General features: G+C 36.2%; 1 protein-coding gene across 1 annotated transcript; it reads left to right on the top strand.

Annotated features, from left to right (window-relative positions):
* The first annotated feature begins 1,049 nt into the window (after positions 1-1,049).
* LOC145567515 (acetyl-coenzyme A carboxylase carboxyl transferase subunit alpha, chloroplastic-like) lies at positions 1,050-12,058 on the top strand. Its single transcript, XM_081626815.1, has 11 exons — positions 1,050-1,192; positions 1,562-1,941; positions 2,060-2,134; positions 5,389-5,496; positions 5,664-5,824; positions 6,064-6,178; positions 6,253-6,407; positions 9,977-10,028; positions 10,110-10,178; positions 10,454-10,531; positions 10,676-12,058. Exons 2-11 carry the CDS (start codon positions 1,579-1,581, stop codon positions 11,804-11,806), a joined length of 2,307 nt encoding a protein of 768 aa, XP_081482941.1. The 5' UTR covers positions 1,050-1,192; positions 1,562-1,578; the 3' UTR covers positions 11,807-12,058.
* Positions 12,059-23,834: the final 11,776 nt, after the last annotated feature.

Here is a 23,834-nt window from a genome sequence, read left to right as displayed (position 1 = left end):
TAAATCATATACGAACTAGATTAAATTAGACCTTGAAGGTCATTTTGTCATCAAACTTTGTTTTGTGATACATTATTAGGTGTCTCTCGTTAGTCAAATTTTAGCTCTTTAAAAAGACGAGGGGTAGCTAATTTGAATTAACTAGCTTTTGGACCCGTTCTACGCACGGGTTATGCTTAAGTTATAAATTTATTTGAAACTTTACAAATTATCTTGTCACCAAAAAAAAAAAAACCTTTACAAATTATTTGAATGAATTTATTTTATCGTCTTTTGACATATTATAATATTTTATGAATTAGTGGTAATAGACTAATAGTTGTAGAAAAAATGGCTTAAAATCGTAAAATCATATCTCTATTGCATGATATATTAATCAACAATTTGTATAAAAAACTACTTTGTAAATACCAAACACTTATTATAATTTTATAATTTTTACATCAAGTGTGAAGGCATGATATTCTTCTAGTCTTTACCAATATATGTCTCTTATATTGCGTTTAATATCTTCAAAATTAAAGCCCCATGACACGCAAATAATGTCATCCTATGGAATTTCCATAGTATTCTTGCCACCTCAATATTTCCCTTTTCAATCATCATCCTCATTGTTGTAGAAATTTCACATAGAATTTTGAGAGATAAACTAATTTTTTAGTTTTTGAAACTTAATGAGTGTGAAAAAATCTTTATTGAAAATTTGTATTTATATAAGAAGAGGGGGAAGATTAGGGGTCAAATTAAAGAAATGGATTATGAATGTGAATAAATTGAATTGATAGATGGAATAATGAGAAGAGGAGAAGGTTTAGGAAATTTTATTTGTTATTGAATTAAAATAAAGATTACAAAATATAAAAGTTATTGAGAAATAAAGGGGGAGATGAAGAGAGAATTTCTTTGAAAAATAAGGAGGGAGAATGAATAAAGAAAGGTGAGAAAGAATGATGACATGTGTCAATTTTGGTTTGTGTTTTTAAATACTAAGTATAGATATAGATATAGATATAGATGTGTATTTTAAGAATTAAGAGGCTAGTACATGTGTAAGTTAACAACTTCTTACCAAAAACCAGATCTGTCATTATGTCCTATATCTCATTGTAATCATCGAAGATCAATATCAACTCCACGTTCTCCATTGAAGCGACTTGTAAAATTTCTTTCTTCCATTGAAGCAGTTTCTGAGGTAAGATGTTGGTTTTATTTATGTTGTGAATTCGATTTATAGTGATAACCTATTGTAATGCAGGTGGGATTGAGTAGATAACCGATTTTGTTACAAGAGAAGAAAATTATGAGCTTTATCTGCTATATGTTAGAATTGAACTATGATTTTCTCCGTAAAATTATGAGCTTTATTTGCTATATAATAGAATTGAACTACGAAATAGTACCTTTTCTCCGTATAATTATGAGCAAAATTTGATTATTGAATCAAATATGGTTGCTAATGTGTTGCAGAACCCTTTCATGTTTGAACTGAACTATGATTTTTTCCGTAAAATTATGTGCAAAATTTGATAATGAATCAAATTTGGTTGCTAATGTGTTGCAGAACCCTTTCATGTTAGTATGAGCAATGAAATTGGGACTTTTCTACCTGGGCCCAGGGCAACTGCCGCTCCTGCTTTGGCTCAGGGACGGGCCTGCGATCATCTTCGAAGCTCGAATAATTGTCTCAATGGCATCCCTTTGAGGGAGCTTGGAAGGACCCGATTACTTTGTGGTGGGAAGAAGAAGATGGATTTATCAGTGTCTGCAAAGTTAAGGAAAGTGAAGAAGCAGGAGTATCCTTGGCCTGAAGATCCTGATCTCAATGTGAAGGGCGGAATTCTCACCCATTTGTCGCCTTTCAAGCCCTTAAAGACGAAGCCAAAGCCGGTGACTTTGGACTTTGAGAAGCCTCTAATGGACCTTCAAAAGAAGATTATCGATGTGAGTGGTATAGTCTGTTTATGGGTTTAGTTAGGGTTTTGGTTGTGTTTTCCGCCTTTTATTTTTATTTTATTTGTGATCAAGTTCTTTGATTATTCTAAGTGATTCTTTTTTACAGGTAAGGAAGATGGCAAATGAGACTGGTTTGGACTTCAGTGATCAGATTGCATCTTTGGAGAATAAATATCAGCAGGTGACTTATTCACATTTTTATATTTGCTTACTTATAGTATTGAAGTTGTTTCCTGCAGCAAGTTTTCCTAAATCGTATGTATTGATGCATTATAAATCATACACTTTGTTTACATAGGATGTAATGGAGAGAAAGCGAGGGAAGGGCCAGGGGAAGGGAGGGGAACTAGTTTGGATAGGAAGCTGGGGGAAGGAAAGATAGATAGGGAGAGGGAGGGATTTATTTTTTCTCCCACTTTATTCTACATCGTCCCTCTAAAATATGATAGATTTGGAGGAAAAATGGAGCTTCATCTTCCCATCTCCTTTTCTCTGCCATTCCCTTCTTTAGAATTGGTGCAGTGAGCGGGAGAGCAGTTGGTGAGCTGTTGTTGTTGTGCAGTTGATTTGGTGCAGTGAGTGTGCTACAGTGGTGCTCGTTGCTTGTGAGTTGTTGCTTGTGGTGGGTTGGCTGGGAACGCTATGAGGTGATTTGTGGGGATTAGGATGACTGCCTGTGCAAATTGGAGGAAGAGAGCAGGGAAGTGTTGTTGCTGCTGTGCATGTTTATGGTACAAGGGAAGAGGGGAGAAGCTGAGGGGCTGCAACATTGAGAGGAGTTGTTTGGTTGGGTGGATTGGTAGCTGAAGTTGTGGTGAAGGAAGGGGGGTGGGGTGTAAGATAAGCTGGCAGCACAACATATGCATGTTTGCTTGGAGCCTTGGATCATTCCTTGACTTATGCCACACTCTTAAGACTCTGAATGCAACATAAAACAAATGTTAACTGAAGAGAGACACAAGACATTAAACATTTATTGAGGACAAAAACAAAAGAATATAAAAGTAAATAAAAGAGATTGCGTTAAAGAGGAAATGTTAAAGCTACTAAAGCAAAACTAAAAACTAATTCTAAAAATGTAAACTAAAGGAAATATAAACAAATTTAAGAAATAAGAACAAAAAAAAAAAAAAAAAATGAAAAAGAAAATGCACTAAACAAGTCAAATAAGGAAATCAAAGAGAAAGAGAAAGTAAAAAAACGGGAATTTTATGGAAACATAACCTTAAACTTATTTCTTGTTGTGCATAAATGACACTCATTGGAACCGTCAACCTTGCATTGCATTTGATAACCAAAGACTTATCCAATAATCTATGTAACATATCAAAATATAGTAAATGACAATTAAGAATAGAAAATTAAGTGCATGTGATAACAACCTGGTGCATTTACTTCTAGAACTATGTTCCATCATAAGCGATCACACTTAATATGGTTAGTGGGAATATCAAATGTCTTATAATAACATATTACTATTGTCCCAAGTTTTGGGCTGATAAATGTGTTAGTAGAATTGTTGAAAATTTTCTAAATTAGAGTGTAAATTTATTTTAAAGTAGTGATATTGAATTTATTATTGTTATGTGCTTGCTTATGTATTTTTACTTCTTTGTTCTTTTTTCCCCCTTATTGTTCATGTCCATACTTGCACTTTACATAGAGGAGCCATATGAAACCAAAGTTCCATATTCCATAAAATTTGAAAAGTGATGTGGACTTTTAGGCAACAATATCGGCGATTGAATTAAAAGAAGTACCAAACATATCTTGCACATGGACCATGGTCTCATGCCATCTTTGATCAAAACAATAACACATAATTTTATTCCCTAATATGCTGAGGCTTCATGAATCAATAGCCTATCCTGTATGGTCTACAGGTCTCCACAAAGTTCCTCCTTTGTTAGCCTCTCCAATGCTACAACACCTTATAAGTCCGCTTTCTCCATGTGATTTTGAATTCCTCCATTCAAGTCAATTTTGGTCTTCTGACTCCAACCCTTCACATTCCTTACCAAATACCAATGCATCTTCATGGCAATATCTCACATGTCCAAACCATCGTAACCATTTTTCCTTATCTTAGTCAATATCCACAATCGCAACTCCAACTTTCCACCAAATATCGACATTTCTAATTCTATCCCTAAACTTTACTTGCCCATCCATCTTAACATACACATCTTTACTACACTCATATTTTTAGTGTGCTTCTTCATAAACACCCTATATTTTGACCCATAATAATGTAGGTCTGAATGCTTTCGAATAGGATTGCCTTTTTAGCCTTTAGGCCATTCTCAATTTGAGCAATTCATAGGTCAATGTATCCATTTCTTTGTGGAATCGGTTGTATGTACTATAAACATTCACTAATAGGTAACTCCTTACCATAGAATGTCACAACGTCTACACTTGGCCTCTTCCCATTGCTAAACGACATTTTTATTAACCATTGCTCCTACTAAGCCTAAATCCTCTATATTCTATATGTCTTCATGTCTTTGACGTAGCATTCATATATAAGGTTATTGGCGAAGCCTGGGGGGCTGGTGTAGGCCCGGCCCCCCGTGGTCCAACAGGATAGTATTTGTCTAGTTTGACCCCCCAAAAGTAACTACTCAATAGCGAATATTTATCTTATGCTGCCAATGATCGCTCCGTTGGTAGTATGAGCCTTTTGTACGGTGAGAAAGGTCTCAAGTTCGACTACCACTTTGTGCGTATTATTTCTCCCTTTATTTTTTTGTTTTCTAATTTTTTTTGGGTTAACTTTATCGTGTCTTGGCCTCTTCATTCTTTTTGTTTTCTAATTTTTTTTGGGTTAACTTTACCGAGTTTTGCCCCCCTTAGATTGGCTTCGCCCCTGTATGAGGTGCAATTGTTTTTATTATTTTAATTTATGTAGAAAAGAAACTCAAATTTACGTTTACTAACTAATTAAAAACTTTATAAAAAAAAAAAAATCAAAAAAGAGAGGGAGGGTACACATGGTTAGGAATGGGATACTTTCAGCTACTTTATTGAATAGCAGATTGGAAAGAAGAAAGAAGAAAAAAAAAGCCTCAATATTATTTACCATAGAAAAAAGCTTCTAAATAGAGGCTCAGTGTTTGAACATCAAGTTCACCAGGGTTTAACATTATGTTACGTCAATGTTAAACCCTTATTATTCAGCCTTAACTTTATCACAGTTCAAACCTAGTTCAAACCTTGTTAGCTGTCGCACCAAGCATTGATACTGTCATATTTAACCTTTAACCTCTGATTACCATTTTCTCTTCCTTGATCTTTTTGGATAAGATAATTTATTAAGGGCTGATGTTTATGTCTAATGGCTTTATTTGCTGCATTTAAGTATCTGTCGAGATGGTGGTTTTTTGTTAATAATTTCCTGTGTTTCCTACTAACTGTCGATATATCTCTTTGTAGGCACTGAAGGAGCTTTACCTACATCTTACCCCTATTCAACGTGTGAATATTGCACGTCATCCCAACCGTCCAACTTTTCTCGATCACGTTTTTAATATCACAGAGAAGGTTGTTGACTTTTTTTTTTTTTTTTTTTTATTTTTTATTTTTTTATTTTAAATGTTTCCTTATAGTTTCTGTTAAATGTTCTAAAATACACACGCACTACTATTCCATCAATCTAGGAAGTACTGAGGTTACGCATATAATTATATATCGCATTGTTGTATAATCAGTTTGTGGAACTTCATGGAGATCGAGCTGGTTATGATGATCCTGCTATAGTTACTGGTCTTGGTACGATAGATGGTAGGAGCTACATGTTCATTGGTCATCAAAAGGGAAGGAACACAAAGGAGAATATTGAACGCAATTTCGGAATGCCTACTCCTCATGGGTGTGTGTTTTATTATGCTTTGATTCATTACTATGCAAATTAATGATTGTTTGGAAAGTGCACAAACACACACACACACACACACACACATGCTACTAGTGATATTAGCAAGTTAATGCATGTAAATATATTAGCATTGCTGTAATTAGAGGGGTCCATCCTTATTTGTTAACATGCTCCAAATTGATAGTTTATTTTTTTTTTCTTATTATTATTTCTTATTTTTCCTCTAATAACAGATATAGGAAGGCTCTTCGCATGATGTACTATGCTGATCATCATGGATTTCCCATTGTCACGTTTATTGATACTCCAGGGGCATATGCAGATTTAAAATCGGAGGAGCTAGGGCAAGTATGTATCTGCAAATTGCTTTCCTATTCATGAGAACATATTTTTGATTAATTATTCATTATGCTGGAATCCAGGGAGAAGCCATCGCTCACAATTTAAGGACTATGTTTGGGTTAAAAGTACCAATTATATCCATCGTCATAGGTGAAGGTGGTTCTGGTGGTGCTCTAGCCATTGGATGTGCTAACAAATTACTGATGCTAGAGAATGCAGTCTTCTATGTAGCCAGGTGATGTTTCTAGTGTTCTGTTCATGTCTTTATATATCACAGATGATTCAAAAAAGGTCAAGTGTAAAACATTTCCCCCTTATATTGCAGAAACAAAGCTACTATGCTAGTCTTATATGGTTCTTTGGATGCCCAAATTTTGATTTATGAACATAATAAGAGCATATTATGTTTAGTAAATGCCACATGGTGTTGTTAATTTTTCAATTTTATTCTAGTAATCTAGTATATGTCTATCTATATATGGAGCAAGTATTAGTATGATGGCTTTATGGTATAAGACGTGGTTGGATTTTTGTATAACTAGGGACTGAGAATGAATAAAAGGGGTGTTTTTTTTTTATTCAGAAGCATAACTAGGGATTGAGAATGAATAAAAGGGGTGTTTTTTTTTATTGAGAAGTTACTGATTTGTGAACTCATGGCATGAGAGTCTGATATAGAGTATTCAATATGTGTGTTGTTAATAAGATGAACTTCTACAAGAGGGAGGGGGGTGAGGGTGAATTTTAGACGGCAACTTATAGCAAAATAAAAGCGGAATTATAAACAAAAATTATAAGGAACATGAAAATGCAAGATAGAATTTTTACGTGGAAGCTTCATGGCCCCAATCAAGAAGAAAAAACCACTACCATAGGGATTTTACTAAACTCTTTCACTATAGGACAACTGCTCACAAGTCACAACCTATTTGGACCTTTACTTAACTCGTGTTCCTACAGTTGTTCCCTTAAACAACTATCCTCACAAGTGTTGGCTTAGAAGCTCTCTTTCACACCCTTAGGCTCAACTCAATGCCTAACTCAACCCTTTTCCCAAAAAGCCAAAATACAACTTTGTACTCTAGTGTTTAGAAAAACTTAATCAATAGGAACTCAGATTTAGAAAAGAAAGTTCAAAGACATTTCAAGAGTGTTTTTCAAATTAAGTCTGGTGAGTTGTTTGAAGTTTTACAGCTCTCTATATATAGAGAAGCAATAAGCTCTAAATGCGGCTTCCCACTCACCACAACAGTCTTAGGACATGAGCCCAAAACTGGTTGTAGAGGTAAACATGGGAACTTGGTGACCAAGTGTCAGGAATATCTCTAACTATATTAATCTCTAACTATATTAATAAGACACGGTAGTCAAAAAAGAATAAAATGTGTTAAAAAAATGACTTTGAGAAAAAGAAATTTTAATCAAAGATAGCTTTGTAAAATATTATCTAAGATTCATTTTACAAAAATAAATAAAATCTTTTTACCAAATCTGATTTTATCACATTAAAATCTTTATTTTTCAAGAAAAAATAAATTTAATATATTTCCAAAGAATTAAAAATGTACGTTCATGTTTTTTCTTAAAAATCAAGGGAAAAATGGAAAAGAATAATCCAACCTTTGCTCGTCTTCCGAAAATAATCCCACCTCCAATTATTCTAGAAATAATTCTACCTTTAACACCAATCTTCTTTTAACAAGCCTTTTGACCCATTGCCTATTTTACAGGATACATAATATAATTTTTATTTTAAAAAAAAATAATTATTTCTCCTCTCCACAATCTCCACCCCATTATCACTGTCACTGTCACCCCCACCATTGCCAGTTTTGCCACCTTTAAAAAAACCATTGGCCAACCAAAACAAATCCACCATCTTCCCTGCTTCCTTGCCCCCAACACCACGTCACTACCTCCCCACCACCACCAAAATCACCATCCCTCCTTCAACTGATAACTTCCTTTCAAGCAACATCCATTGTAGCCCAATTACTAAAAGATAAACACATTCTCCAAATTTCCACTATGAAGAAGATTGAAATATGAAACCAGTTGCAAGCAAAAAAAAAAAAAAATGTATTTATGAAGAAAAATAAAGTTAAGTAAAATTAAAAGGAAATGGAGGAGGAATTATAAGAAGAAGAAGGGTTAAAGTTCGTAGTCACCACCATCGTCGTCGTCCAACAACATCAATTAACAACGATTAAATTAATCCAAATCACCAATTAAATTGACAATAAAACCCTTTTATATATATATATATATATATATATATATATATATATATATATATATATACCTTAGAAAATGCTTTAATGGGAGAAACAAAGCTCACAGGCTGCTTTGATGGAGAACTTAGAGAACATACACTTTAATGGAGAAACAAGGAAGGAAAAGGTGTGAGATTGTTTCGGTGAATAAAGGAAAGGGAAAGGGATTGGAGTAGGGCGTCGGGCTGGCGGGGAAGGGGTGGGGTCTGCTCCGGCTTGAGGGGGGTGGCTCCTTTTGGAGAGGGGTTATTGCTTTGTGGGAGTCTAGCTGCGGTAGGGGTAGAGGAATGGGAAGTGGAAGGTAAGGGTGGGAGTTTTTTGTTTTATTTTAGGCAACACCTGTCAAGTAACCTTCTCTAACAGGTTGCCAACCTAACAAAACCGGTCATGGCTTGTTAAAAGAAGATGGTGTTAAAGGTGGGATTATTTTTGGAATAATTGAAGGTGGGATTGTTTTCGGAAGACCGAGCAAAGGTGGGATTATTCTTTTCTATTTTTCCAAAATCAAGTGTGTTATTTCTTAGTTCCATATCACTACAAGTTTCCAACACTACATTAGTCCTAAAATAACACGTCTTCACTTTTCTTAAAAATCATTAAAATCTTTATTCTTCATGTCTTCACTGTTTGAGGCTCTAACTTTGTAACTTCAATTTTCTTTGTATCTAGCTCCCACTCAGGATCATGTCCCCAAGGAACATGACACACACTTGTTCCCCAAAAGAAACATGATAAAACACTTTTTCACCGAGAGGAAAAAGATAAACACTTGCTTGATTTTCTTCTCTTGTTTTGCCAAGTCTACATCACAGATTCTTCCATGTTCCCTGTCGAGAACTCCATTCATCTATCAATCTATGCACGGGAACTTAATAAGAACATTAGTTAAGTTTGCTTTGGGTCATCATCAAAACATCATAGAGGTCAACATGTGTAATGGTCACTGATCCACTTTTGCGGTTGTAGATAATGGTGGCCTAATATGTCAGTTGTAGTATACTCGAAATTCTTACAATCTGTACTTGTTACGGCTGATATTCAAAGAACATATTTTCATATCTTCAAGATTTTTATATGTCTGCTTGTGTTAGTGTTGGTCATTATGAATGGTTCAAAGCTATGTGGAGGAAAAGTTGAATATTTGCTGATTCTATTTCTCAGTCCATGTAAAAGATATTGTTGATTGATTAATTTACTGATGAATAAGTGCAGGATTGTTTTTTTCCAGTAGTTCATGTGTTTACTGCTTTTTAGGATAAGGAGTTTCAAATTCTGGTTTAAAATAATTTCTCTTTAGTATTTGGCAAATTAAAGATAAAATCTAGATAGTAAAAAAATTGGCTAGACTTATACTGGTCAAATTACAAAGTTATCTTTTGCAGCCAATTCTACCCTACCCCAAACCTTCTCTTTAGGGGAGCACGGGGGAAGGGGTGCTCTCCTGTGCTTATAAGACATTGTACTCCTGGAATTAAATTGATATTGGAATATATTGAATGATATTTTTAATATATTTTGTATTTCTATACAGTCCAGAGGCATGTGCAGCTATCTTGTGGAAGAGTGCTAAAGCTGCTCCCAAGGTATATACAATTTCCTACAGTATATATGAATGGAAATGAGAATATGGTTGACATCTTATACATTTTTGTTGTCTCATGCAGGCAGCAGAAAAGCTGAGGATAACTGCTAATGAGCTGTGCAGATTGCAGATTGCAGATGGTGTCATACCTGTAATGAATTTCTCCTGAATACCTTTTCATTTCACTTTTTGGTGGTTTGTTTACTGCAGAACATGAATCTTCTTGTGTCTTTCTGTTATCCCCTAGTTGGTTCATAAGCCGTTGGTGGAATGGTGGTTCAGTATATCCCCCCCCCCCCCCCCCCCCCCCAATCTTTCTCTTTGTATCCTTTGCTACGTGATAACTTTTTGCTTGGCAAAGAACTTTTTGTATCAATCCTTTAGTTAGGCACCCTATTTAAGCTCACTGCCTTGGCTGATCTGCAGGAGCCGCTCGGTGGTGCACATGCTGATTCATCATGGACATCACAACAAATCAAGAAGGCAATTGTAGAATCGATGGATGTAAGTATTTGTGACAGTTGTATAGAAAACAGTAAACAAGTTTCTTAATGAAACTTGGCAAATAAGAGGGCCACAGGGATATGATGTGCAGTATAACATTCTGAGTTGTTTAAAATGCTACAATCAAATGTTGGTTTTTGGCAGGAGCTTGTGCAAATGGACATTGAAGAGCTCTTGCGTCATAGAACACAGAAGTTCCGGAAGATTGGTGGTTTTCAAGAGGGGTTACCAGTTGACCCTAAGAAAAAAGTGAACATGAAGAAGAAAGAAGAACCACTTCAAAGCAAGGCTTCAACCCTGAAGCTGGAGAGTGAGGTTGAAAAGCTGAAGGAGCAAATCCTAAAATCCAAGGATTTGTCAAATGAAACTCCAAATGTAGATGAAATGATTGAGAACCTCAAGCAAGAGGTTGACCATGGATTTTCTGAAGCTGCTGAAGCCTTAGGCTTGAAGAACCAGGTTTTGAAGTTGAGGGAAGAACTTTCAAAAGCAAGAAATGCCCATGATAACGTAGTGCAGCTGGACAAAGTTGAAAAATTTAAGGATGAGTTCAGTAAACGGCTATCTACTGCTCCTAATTACGAAAGCCTTAGTTATAAGCTTGACATGCTGAGAGAATTATCCAAAGCCAAGAAAATCTCTGAAAGTAAAAGCAGGTCAACCATGTTGAAGCAGGAGGTGAACAAGAAATTTAAAGAGATCCTAAATCGTCCTGATATAAAGAAGAAGGTTGACATGCTTAAGTCTGAAATTAAGAAATCTGGGGCATCCACTCCAAATGATTTTGACCGTGGACTGAAGAATAAGATCATGGAGGTAAAGAAAGAGATAGAAGTAGAATTTGCAACTGTTCTTATGTCCTTAGATTTGGATATAAAGATTGCAGAACCAAATGCTATAGCTTCTGTTGAAGGAAGTTTGCCCTTAAACCTAAAAAGAATGATTGGAGAACTGAATGAAGAAATACAAGGAAAAATTCAAAACTCTGTCAACACGTCGGAGTTGAGGGACAAAATAGATATGTTGAAATTGGAGCTAGTAAAGGCTGAAAAGAACGCTGATGCAGAACTGCAAAATAGAATTCGGGTTTTGACTAATGACATAAAGAAAAGTCTCGCAGAGACTCTAAGTACTTCTGAGCTTGTTGAAAAGCATGGAAAGCTTAGATTTGAGATTGAAAAGGTACTAAAATCTAATGGGAGTTCAAGTAAAAGTCCAGACACTGGATCAAAGGTGGATGAGATTAACATCGGAGCTGAGTGTAGTTATGCTTAGTATATTTATAATCCATTTGTTCTCTTATTACTTATGCATGTTGTCCATTTTCCTTACTTTATTCCTTAAGAATTGCTTCACATCTCCTTGAATAGTGGAAGAGTCAAAATTTACTAGATTTCTTTTAATTTTAGGGTTACAAGAAAATGCTGCCCAAAATTTGAATAGGGGCCTTATATTAGGTAGGTGATTTCTTTTTTAATTTTATTATTTTTTTTAATTTTTTTAAATTTTATTTATTTATTTCTGCCAGAGACGGTGAGCCTTCTATTTCTTATTATCATCAAATTTTTATTTTTTTTAGTTTGACAAAAATATTTAAAAAAAACTTGAACACAGAAATTTTATGGTAAAGTTTTGCAGCTCAAAAATCCAAAATAATTAGTCAAACAATTCAAAATAGATGAAAAAAAAAATTATATAAATTAGTCAAACAATTCAAAATAGATGAAAAAAAAAATTATATAACGTTTTAAATTAAAATATAATTCCATCCTTGTTAGTCTTCATATTTTGGACAAGATATCGCACATGTTATTTCGCAACCTACTTTTGACGTATGTTATTGCAAGGAATAATCTTTCTTGTCATATCATACATACTAACTTAAGAAACAATTTAACAACCCGAATATTGGGATTTCAATAATCAACAATAAAAAATAAAAAATAAAGAATTTAAACAATTAAGCAATTTTAACAATTAAAAAGTTTAGACTTAAATAATTATAACAATTAAAAAAATTAATATTAAAACAATTAAGCAATTATAACAATTAAAAAAAATAAATATTTAAACAATTAATCAATTATAATAATCATTATTGTGGACAGTAGTTAACTAATTTGCTCATTTCTTTTGCCTTTTTAAAAAAGAAAAGGAAAAAACTTGAACTTATTATAGACAGAGAAGGACATCTGCCCTCCTCCCTCCGCCTTTGGCTAAACGATGTGCCATGCACGATCATAATTAAATTTTACAACAAATAAACAATAAATAATGGTGTTAATTCAAAGATAATTTATCCAAAAAAATTATTTGTAACAAAATAACTTGAATTTTAATTAGTTTATACCAATACTAAATACGTAAAGCTTATTGAATTGGATTGTATAAATAAATAAATATAGTAATAGAAACTTAGAAGCTATAAGGTTTTATATAAGAAAATTAAAATATTAGCTTAGGTTAGTACCCATATAAAAACTCATATACATTTGTCCTTAAATTGTTGACACACTTTGATTGACATAATATGAAAATTTAGTTGAGTTCATTTTACTTTAGGATAATTAGTATTCAATAATCATCTTTTTAAATATATCTTTAGTGAGTAGTAGGGGTTTTTATTTTTTAAATAATCACATAAATGTTTAGAATAATTAAATAATTTTCCAATATATGTTGTGTACAAAGTATACTATAACAAACTTATTTTGTTCTTATAAATGTTAAGTATAATTTTAAGATTAATACAAAGTATGCTACCAAAATGATTTTTCTTTTTTTAATTAAAATAAATTTTATTATCAAATGATAAAAGTTGGAGAAAAAAAATTGATATTGATAATATTATAACAATTTGGAAAAGAATATATTCCAATACATTAGTTTTAATCAATTTTAAATCCCGTGCAATGCACGGTTATTATTAAATTTTATAAAGAGTTATTACATTGAATTTTATAAAAAAAACTTAAACTCATGATACTAATTCAAAAATAAATATAACTTTAATTTTATACGTAACTATATCAATGTCAAGATTAGTGACACTTAGACTTGATTTTTTTTTTAAAAAGGTCTTTGAAGTTTTTATTTTTTGTAAAAAAATTCTAAGGATAGTACCCGCACATGCTGCGTTAGTATTGATACGACTTTTAAGAGTAGAAAATAAAGTGTATATATATCTTAACAAAATTGTTTTATTTTTAATTGAATTAAACATTATTGCAAAAGTTACAAAATTGGAAGGAAAAAAAAAGAGCTTATAGTATTATTGAAGACTAAAATAATATAAAGCAGTATTGTTTAATAATATTCACCTCATTTTTTTTACAAAAATAATACCAAATAAAAGACTACTTATATGTAAAAATATATTAGTTGGGTTTATATGGAGAATTATTATTGTTAAGAATTTTAATTAGAAGAAAGATATTTTAAATTATTATAAAATGATTTCCTTAAAGAATCTGCATAAAAATGGAAAATAAAATGGGTGGGAAAATTTTTAATGAGATTGTGACAAATGTCATTTTAGGTTCTCTTTTAGTATAGGTTAATGATATTTAAAAATAATACTCTATAAATGCCAATGCATTACTTTGAAATTAAATATATATAATTACATATAAACAAAAATATATTAAAATGTTCATTTTATTAACTTTATATTTATAATTCTTTAACAGTATATTTCACGATAAAATTTGTTTTCTATGCTTTACTAAAAAACGATGGTAAAAGTTAGTGTGTGAATATTGAAAAGAGTAAAACATGTTAATTATTTAGGAACCGAGGGAGTATAAAATTAAATATAAATCAAGACAAAAAAAAAATCAAAGTGTTGCATTTAAAAGAAACGGAGGAATTGTACTTTAATATTCTTAGATGGCTAGACCCCTTGTCTTTAGGGCATATTTAGTTGATCTTATTTTTGCTTATCTGATCCGATCTGAACTACTTTTGGAGTTTAGCTAGCCACATGACAGGATAAAGTTGTATCACCTAGTCAAAAATAATTCCTAAATTCCTCTAACTATGCAGAAATGGACAATTCATAAGAGAGGGAGAAGATTATCCATGTTACGAATTTCCAGAACCCTTCGTTGTAAACGACATAAGACAACCTGGGTTCGAAATATTTCTGGATTGTTGCTTTCTAGATGAGATTCCAACTCCCATACATAAAGAAAAAGCACCCCCATGCTCTGACTTTAACGTCATGGGACTTCTCTTTGGGCAAGAAAAGAATGAGCCAAGATATATAGAAGATAACTCTTCACTCATTCAAACAGTCCTACAAAGCGAGAACTTTGATCCCTCCAAGCTCATCACTCCAGCAGAGGATTTATTGCGAGGATGGCGCAAGACAGTAAAAGTGACTACTGCAAACGGAAAGAAGATCTCAATAACTACAGGACAAGGGCCAATGTTCGAAGTATCGTCAGAGTCTGAGTCAGAGTCTTCCCCTATCGAGTCCTCTAAGTCTCTAGTTGTAGCACCTCCCTCTAATTCTTCTATTTCATCATCTACTCCTAGGATAGTTAGCAATCAAGTCCCAACGGACATTTCTTTATTCGATGTAATGATTTCTGAGTTTAATAATATGTCTTCTTCCCCTTATTCCTCGTGTTTCTCTTTAGCTCCAGATGACGAGTATTGCTTAACTAACGATGAAAATGATAAAGAAATCATTAAAGCAATGGAAACACTTGAAAATAAAACACCAATAATTAAGGACACTGAAACGGTTGATATCTCAAAAGATCCAACCATCAAAAGAGAAGTTAAAATCGGACTCACGTTAAACAATGATGAAGAACTGATTTAATTAATCTACTTAAAGAATTCATCGATGTATTCACATGGTCATATGAAGATATGCCAGGAATTAATAGAGAAATAGCTCAACACACTATACCACTAATCCTAGGAATGAAACCTGTAAACAAAAGTTGCATCGAATGAAACCCGACGTAGCTCTTAAAATAAAAGAAGAAGTACAAACGCAAATAACTGCAGGTTTTATCAGGGTATCTAAATACCCCGAATGGGTTGCAAATGTAGTCCCAGTTCCAAAAAAGGATGGTAGGGTTCGAATGTGTGTCGATTATCGAGATCTAAATAAGGCAACTCCAAAGGACGATTTCCCTTTACCACACATCAATATTTTGGTAGATAATACAGCGAATCACGCACTTCTCTCATTTATGGATGGATACGCAGGGTACAACCAGATCCTCATGGCCGAAGAAGACATGGATAAAACAACATTCATAACACCTTGGGGTACTTACTGTTACATGGTAATGCCATTCGGGTTAAAAAACGCGGGTGCCACTTACCAACGAGCAGCAACTGCCTTACTCCATGACATGATGCACAAAGAAGTCGAAGTATATGTGGACGACATGATTGTGAAATCTAAAGATCGTCTAGGTTATCAAGAGGCCTTAAGGAAATTCTTCGAGAGGCTAAGAAAATACAACATGAGGTTGAATCCGTCCAAATGTACTTTTGGAGTAACCTCAGGCAAACTCTTGGGATACGTCATAAGCCCTAGAGGAATAGAGATAGACCCAACCAAGATCAAAGCAATCATGTCAATGCCACCGACCAAAACCGAGAAGCAAATTCGAGGTTTTATTGGCCGGTTGCAATATATAAGTAGGTTCATATCTAAGCTAACAACAATATGTGAACCAATATTCAAGAAGCTTAAGAAAAATGCGCTAGTAATATGAGACGACAAGTGTCAAAAAGCCTTTTGAGAAGATCAAAGCCTATCTCGCCAATCCTCTCGTATTAGCCCCAGCGCTTCCAGGAATTCCTCTAAGGCTGTACTTAACAGTCACCAAAGAAAAAATGGGAGCTATGCTCGCACAAGAGGTAAAAGGAAAAGAAAACGCCATCTACTATCTAAGCAAAAAGATGCTCGAATATGAAGCACGCTATACACCACTTGAGAAATTGTGCCTCGCATTAGTGTGGGCCACAACCAAGTTAAGACATTACGTGCTTGTTCACACAGTCTTTGTAGTGTCACGAATGGATCCTCTCAGGTACTTATTCGAGAAATCCACGCTTAACGGACGCATCTCAAGATGGATAGTCAACCTAGCCCAGTTTGACGTGAGATTCATGCCTCAAAAGGCTATTAAAGGATCTGTAGTCTCGGACTTCTTAGCAGACTTTCCAAAAGAAGATTCGACACTAATACATGACAATGAATTTCTAGATGAAGACTTAATGGTCACGGAAGATGATACTTGGACTTTATACTTCGATGGAGCCTTGAACCAAAAGGGATGTGGCATAGAAGTCCTATTAGTATCACCTAAAGAGGAGCATGTTCCAATTTCAATAAAGTTAAATTTCGACGTTACCAACAACGTTGCAGAGTATGAAGCATACGTGGTAGGCCTCGAAACAACTTTAGCATTGGGTGTAAAGAAACTTTGAATATTCGGAGATTCTTCCTTGATCATCAACCAAATCTCCAAAAGATGGAAAGTAAGGAGCGAAAGCTTAGCCCCTTACCAAACCTATCTGGAAACTCTCACCGATCAACTAGAAAAGGTGGAATACACATATCTACCTAGAGAAGAAAACCAATTCGCCGATGCCTTGGCAAGACTAGCCTCAATGGTTAGGATTCCTAAGGAAATTGAGCAAATGCCTCTAACGATATAGAAAAGACACAAGCCAGCATATATTCAAGCTAAAGAGGATGATGAAACAATCCAAGAAGAAGAAGAAGAAGAAGAAAAACCATGGTATACCGACATACTCAATTATGTCACCAAAGGAGAATACCCTCCTGATGCTGACAAAAGAGCAAAACGAGCTTTGAGACTTTTGGTTTCCCAATACTTACTCATAAATGATGAGCTACACAAAAGGGTACCTAAAGGTCGAGCCCTATTATGTGTAGGCAAGAAGGACGCTCAAAGAACTATGAGAATAGTCCACGAAGGAGTATGTGGAACACATGTTAATGGCAAAATGCTAGTCCAAAAGATAATGCGAGAAGGATATTATTGGACTACCATGAATAGGGAATGTCATCGATATGTAAAAAGATGCCCTAAGTGCCAAATTTATGCAAACTTGCAACATATTCCTCCATCCCTTCTCTACACCTACACCTCACCATGGCCATTCTCAACATGGGGAATCGATATAATTGGAAAAATCACACCGCCTGGAACAGGAGGTCACGAATACATCTTGGTAGCAATCGATTACTTCACAAAGTGGGTAGAAGCACAATCATATGTTAAACTCACTGCAAAACATGTAGCACTCCTTATCAAAAGGAACATAATTTGTCGATATGGAGTCCCACATGAGATGATAACTTACAATGGAACTCACTTTCAAGCCAAATGTGAAGGATTGTTACAAAACTATGGTATTCAACATCACCATTCTTCCCCTTACAGACCTCAAGCAAATGGAGCAGTTGAAGCAACTAATAAAAATTTAAAAACTATCATCGAGAAAATGACAGAAAATTACAAGGATTGGCCTGACAAACTTCATTTTGCACTTTGGGGTTATCGCACGTCAATTCAAACGTCAACAGGAAACACGCCATTCGCCCTAGTCTATGGAATGGATGTCGTACACCCTGTAGAACTAGAAATACCTTCTCTACGCATTGCGTTAGAAAGTAAACTCGATGAAGTTGAATGGACTAGAGCGCGGTATGAAGAATTAATTCTACTTGATGAAAAACGACTAGAAGCTCTACATCATACCCAATGCTATCAAACTCGTATGGCTAGACACTTCAACAAGAAGGTCAAGACAAGAAACATCAAGGTTGGAGACTTGGTACTAAAAGCACTAAGGAAAAATGTTCTGGATCCGAGAGGCAAATTCATGCCCAATTGGTCCGGACCATACATTGTCAAAACAATCTTGTCAGGAGGTGCAGCTCAATTAACTGACATGGATGGCAATGAATTCTCAAACATGACCAATCTTGACCAACTTAAGAAGTACTACCCATAATTACTTGAGTAGGACACTCAAGAGAGCTACGTTTGGCCTGATTCCTTAAGAAAGGATACGTAGGCAACCCTTTAAAGGGTGCTGCCACTTTAATTATCAAGCATTTTGCGTCCAAGCATCGACAAAGGCGTAGATTAAAAAATAAATAAATAAATTGTCGCCAGACGACAAGCGTGTCACCAGGCGACAAGGCGAAAAGTTTGGCGACAGACTCGTATGAGCGACGCCAATTTTCTCCGGATATCTGGACAACCTTGGTACATTCTAGAAAATTTTTCGACTTCCGTACTTGAAGAAATTTTTTCGAAAAAAAAAAAATTGTTTTCATTGCTTTAAATGAACAAATGTAAAGTTAATTAAAAAGCTGAAATTGCATTAATAAGTAAAAGAACTACATCATTGATGGAATTTAATGCTTAAAAAATTAAAATTAACTTTAAATGTTTAATAAATCGAAGGAAAAGCAATACTCTAATCTTTCTTTTCTTTCTTCATTCTTTTCCAATTTTTGTCAGAGGCTTCTTCTTCATCCATCACTTTTGCTAAGAGACATCCATTAGAAGCTCTACATTCGATTTTAGTATGGATAGTCTCTCCCACAGCTAAAACTCCATGCTTCTTCTTTACCCAAACCTTCTTTTCTATAGAGTCCACCTTTCTTTTCCCTTTGTCCTTTTTAGCACTCTTCTTCTTAGGTATCACATGAGTCTTAAACTCAACTCTTTCACCTAGGCGTTCCTTAGCAGGCTTTTTCTTGTCACCAAGGTGAGTCTTCACATTGGTCTTCTCCATTTTTGTTCGGTCCTTTTGAGATCTACAAGTCAACCATTGCTTCACATCATTGGACAAAGAAGGTGGAACCTTTTGGGTAATCACTTTTCATAATGGCCTAGCACACCAATACCCGTCAAAACGTTAAACTTCTTGTGAAATCGGGAATTCATAAGGGCGACGAAGATCTCCCGTAGGAATGGTTTGAGCAATCCCATATTGCCTCTTTACTCTACAGGGATAATAAAAGGTCAATTTTGACAAACTAGGAAGACGGAAAAAGGGTTGAGTATTACAACCAATCATCTTTTCAAGCTTCCCCCAGGGAATGACGCATTTAATGAAGAAGTCACAACAGGCAAACACTTTGCCCCACTCAAGGCGACCCATCTTCAAGGAGAAACGCTTCCTTCGTCGAACAAAACAATTGGGGGTATATTTGTCAATATTATCAGGAGGACTAATTAATTCTAGTCTCTCCATGAGCCACATCTGTAAAAATCAATGCACATAATCAATATTGCTATACAAAAATATATTTTTAATTTCTGTAATTAAGAATATTAATTTTCTACCTGTAATAAAATTGGAGAGCCTCGAAGAGGTGCTTCTGGATTCTTTTTCAATTCATCAAGACTAAGCATAGTCTCTCAAACGATTAATGGCATTGGATTTCTCCCAGATTCGATTTGTTCTAGCACAGATTTTATAATTGCTTGACCACCATTATTTTTACCATTAGTAAGAAAATATTGGCTAAGCATGCAAAAGAGGAAAGCTCTTCTCCTATAGACATGAAAAGATTCAGAGCGAGGTCTATCAAAATAAAAACGTGCAAATTCTTTTAAATCAACATTATTACCATCCACTATGTTTTTTAGATCTTTACCCCTAAGGTCAAGGAAACGCTCATAATCTTTGTAATAATACTCACTCACCGTAGGCATTACCACAAGATTTAATGGAGGAAAGCCTAGAATGGCACCAAACTCTTCTGGTAAAGGGCAAATTTCATCATAGCCTAATCTAAAACAATGAGTATTAGGATCCCAATATTCTAAGGTGGTATGAATGAAGTCTATATCAAGATCTACCCCCTTTATGCCATAAATACCCCCCATATGGAAAAAGTCAAGTTCTTTTCTCTCCTTAGCAGTTAAAGAACGACACCACTCACGAGTGAAATCACAAAAACTCTTTTTAATTAAAGCCATGATTAATTTTTGAGTTAATATGTTCGAATTATACGGAAATCAGCAGATTTGGGGGTTATTTATAAACAATTTTTTGGCAGATTTCGAATTCTGTAAGGATTTGGAAAAGTAAGTCTGTCGCCAAACGACAAGCTTATCGCATGGCGACAACATGTGTCGCGTGGCGACAAAGCTTGTCGCCTGGCGACAAAAGGATACGCGCGGCGACAACGCGTCTGAGCAAGCGACAATTACGCGTCATACAAACCGCGTTTTTTTGACTTCGATTCGACTTTGATTTTGCACATTACACCCTGTTATTCAATACCCTCATACAAATCCACTCCATATTGCTTTTTGATTAAATTGAGCTTAGGCGTATTTTTAGTCGACATCATTTTATTTTTCATTTCTTCTTTTGGGGGAGAAAGTCGGATACCCTCCACTGATAATAAAAATGACGGAAATTTTTGCGCAAAAATTAAGTCACAATTGCACACACTCACATGCAAATTAAATGAAAAATAAAATGCAAGGATAAAACAGGCTTAATATAAAAAGTTTGTATATACAATATGGGTCATATAATACAAAAGGCAAAGTCCTATGATGTCAAATAAATAAATGAGCACAGGTACAAACTATGGCGCTGGAGGTTGTAAATGATGAGGTATGCCCATCATATCAAAGAACGCTGTAGTCCGGGGAGTATGCTCCTCACCATCTCATGGCCCATCAGTCGGCGGAAACCTCAGCTAAGGGCCCACCCACCCAGGCTCACCAACCGACAACGGCTGAGGCTACAAGGGCTGCTGCGACGACGAGCCGACCTCGTACGTCCCACCACCCATCGAAGGAGCCGATGTCGCACCTCCTTGGCCTGTCGGCCCAGCAAAGACATCCTCAGGTGAAGAAGTCGAGCCCTCGGTCGGAGCAGCCTCAGACCGGCCACCTCGTCCGCTATCAGAAGTGCGGCAACGCCTTGAGCCAGATCTACTCGGCTCTCTCCTAGCCTCGGGTCTCGACCGAGTGCGGGGTGATGGAATAGGCTGTCCCTACAAAGGTAAATCAAGTCAGACACCAAGGAAAGAATATAATGAAAGGTGATACAAAAGAAAGACAAGAGAGATACCTCCTCAACGTCGTTCCTCCGACAGGAAGCTCGGTCCCGTAACCTCACGAGCTGGCTGCGAAAGGCGTCTATACACCTTGCCATAGCTGTCACCACCTCGCGAGAAAACTATCAAAGGAATAAAGTCAGTGATAATACAGAACAAATACAAAAGCCAGAAAATAGATAAACTCACCCGAATCTGGTGACGAGGAATGGAGCGCTCCACAAAACGTTGATCCTTGGGGGTTGGAGGAATCATCTCCTTGATCGGTCCGAACGTACCCTGGTAATAGATAGACATCCTTGGAGGGACGAACTCCCTGGGCCCAACCTGATAAAATTCAAAAGATCAGAATTCGCTTGGGGACTACCAAAAGAAAAATAAAAAGTAAAGCATACTGCTGCCTCCTCAGACAAAACAGGGGCCGGCGCTAGCAAAGGCAGCGAGTCATCCTCGTAACACTGCCCTAAATGGACATGAGACCGCCAGGGAGTGCCAGGAGACGACCGACTCGCGCAGTCACGCATCAACGTCTCGTGAAACATATGTTGAGGCGGGCAAGTAGGGACGACAAAAGCATCCAGGAGTGCTGAATAGCTACTCTCTCGCCAAGATACACTGTAGCGTCATACGTCCCCTGAAAATAACGACGCTCGGTAGAATACCGCGTGGCCAGCACAGGTATAGCTAAATCAGCCCTTGGTCGGTATACCACGTCAGGCTCCTACAAAACAGCTATGTAAGATCAATGCACTCAAAAGGGTAGTATCAAAAAATAAGTGTTCACGAGAACCTACGGAGAGGATCAGATCTCGAATATGTGCAGTCTCGACCTGGCCAGTACGACCTCCCCAACCAGCGCCGACGGGAAGCTCGTGAGGTGAAGGTCTCACCAGCGCAAGCGAGGGGAAGTACTCGTAGAACCAAATCTACATAGATAAGGAAAAATCAGTAAATGCTTACACGAGTCTAGAGCTAATTTCAAAAGGATGGAAATATACCTCTACGACCCTCCAGAAACTGGAAAGTGCGACCTCTCCAGACAAGGCCCTATGACGGCAGGAACGTCGCAGACCTAGAAGAAGGTAAGCATAGGCCAAGCTGGCCTAGTCATACATCCCGACCAGAGGAAGGTCGCGAACAGCTCTCAGGTAGTAGAGGAGCACTCGACTACCCTTGTCAGGAGAAAATGTCCCTGACAGCAAAATAAGAATAAAGACGTGCACCCGTTGCTCGCGAGTGGTCGCATCATCCTCAAAAGCCGCCACCAAGGTGGAATGGCGGATGACGTTGACGTTGTTACCAGAACTATGATTGCGAGTCCTCCAGCTGATGACCCCGCGTCACACCCGCTCAGAGATATGGTGCTCGGGAGAAAAGAAAAGAGTGCGCTCATCCCATTCTGGAAAAGGTCCAAGTCTAGTAGAAGGGTCCTCACTCTCGCCGACGGGCTCGTCCTCCTGGCGTGCGTCCCTCGACTAAGAACCAGAGCCGCGTTTCCTAACCATGCTACATTATGCAAATAATAAAGATTAAGGCTCTATGGTATCTAAGGTTCGCCTAGCCGCATGATACTATGTTCGCAAAAATGGAGTACGTAGTACAAAAACAGAGCACAAATTGAATATGAGCATAATTAGCATTCTCAAGCAACCAAACAATTTCTTGCCATACCATGACAAATATTGTGACAAATTGTACAAGAAGAACTAGTAAAAACGCAAAGAACGGATCACATTGTTCTTCACGACCCCAAGAGGTCGAAAAATGGTGAATCGCTCATTTCTTCACCAAATTGAGTCAAACAAGTCGCAAAACACTCCCAAGGCAATGCATAAACATAATCAAGCAAGTTCAAGACATAAAATTCAGCAAAAAGAAGCGAATTAAGCAAAAACATGTTCGAATTTTCGGAAAATTTGTGAACAAAGAACGCATAATTCAGCGAAAAACGAGTTGAGTTTGAATAAAACTTACATGGATAGGGAAAATAGATGGAATAAGCTTTGATTTGCAACAAGTTTGAGCAAATTCGGTTGAGAATTGAGCGAGAACGAGAAGGTCGAAGTTTTTAAGCAAATGCGAAAAACAAAACAGCAGTAGCGGAAAATGAAATAGAAAGGGAGGGTATTTAAAAAACCCGACCCTGTCGCCAAACGACAAGTTTGTCGCCTGGCGACAAGAGGAAAAAGCGGCGACAAGCAG

The sequence above is a fragment of the Chenopodium album genome, chromosome 11 (genome assembly GCF_948465745.1).
Source record: "Chenopodium album chromosome 11, dcCheAlbu1.1, whole genome shotgun sequence".
Taxonomy (NCBI): Eukaryota; Viridiplantae; Streptophyta; class Magnoliopsida; order Caryophyllales; family Amaranthaceae; genus Chenopodium; species Chenopodium album.
Note: the sequence above shows the minus strand (reverse complement) of the source record. Positions and strands in the feature narration are given on the sequence as shown.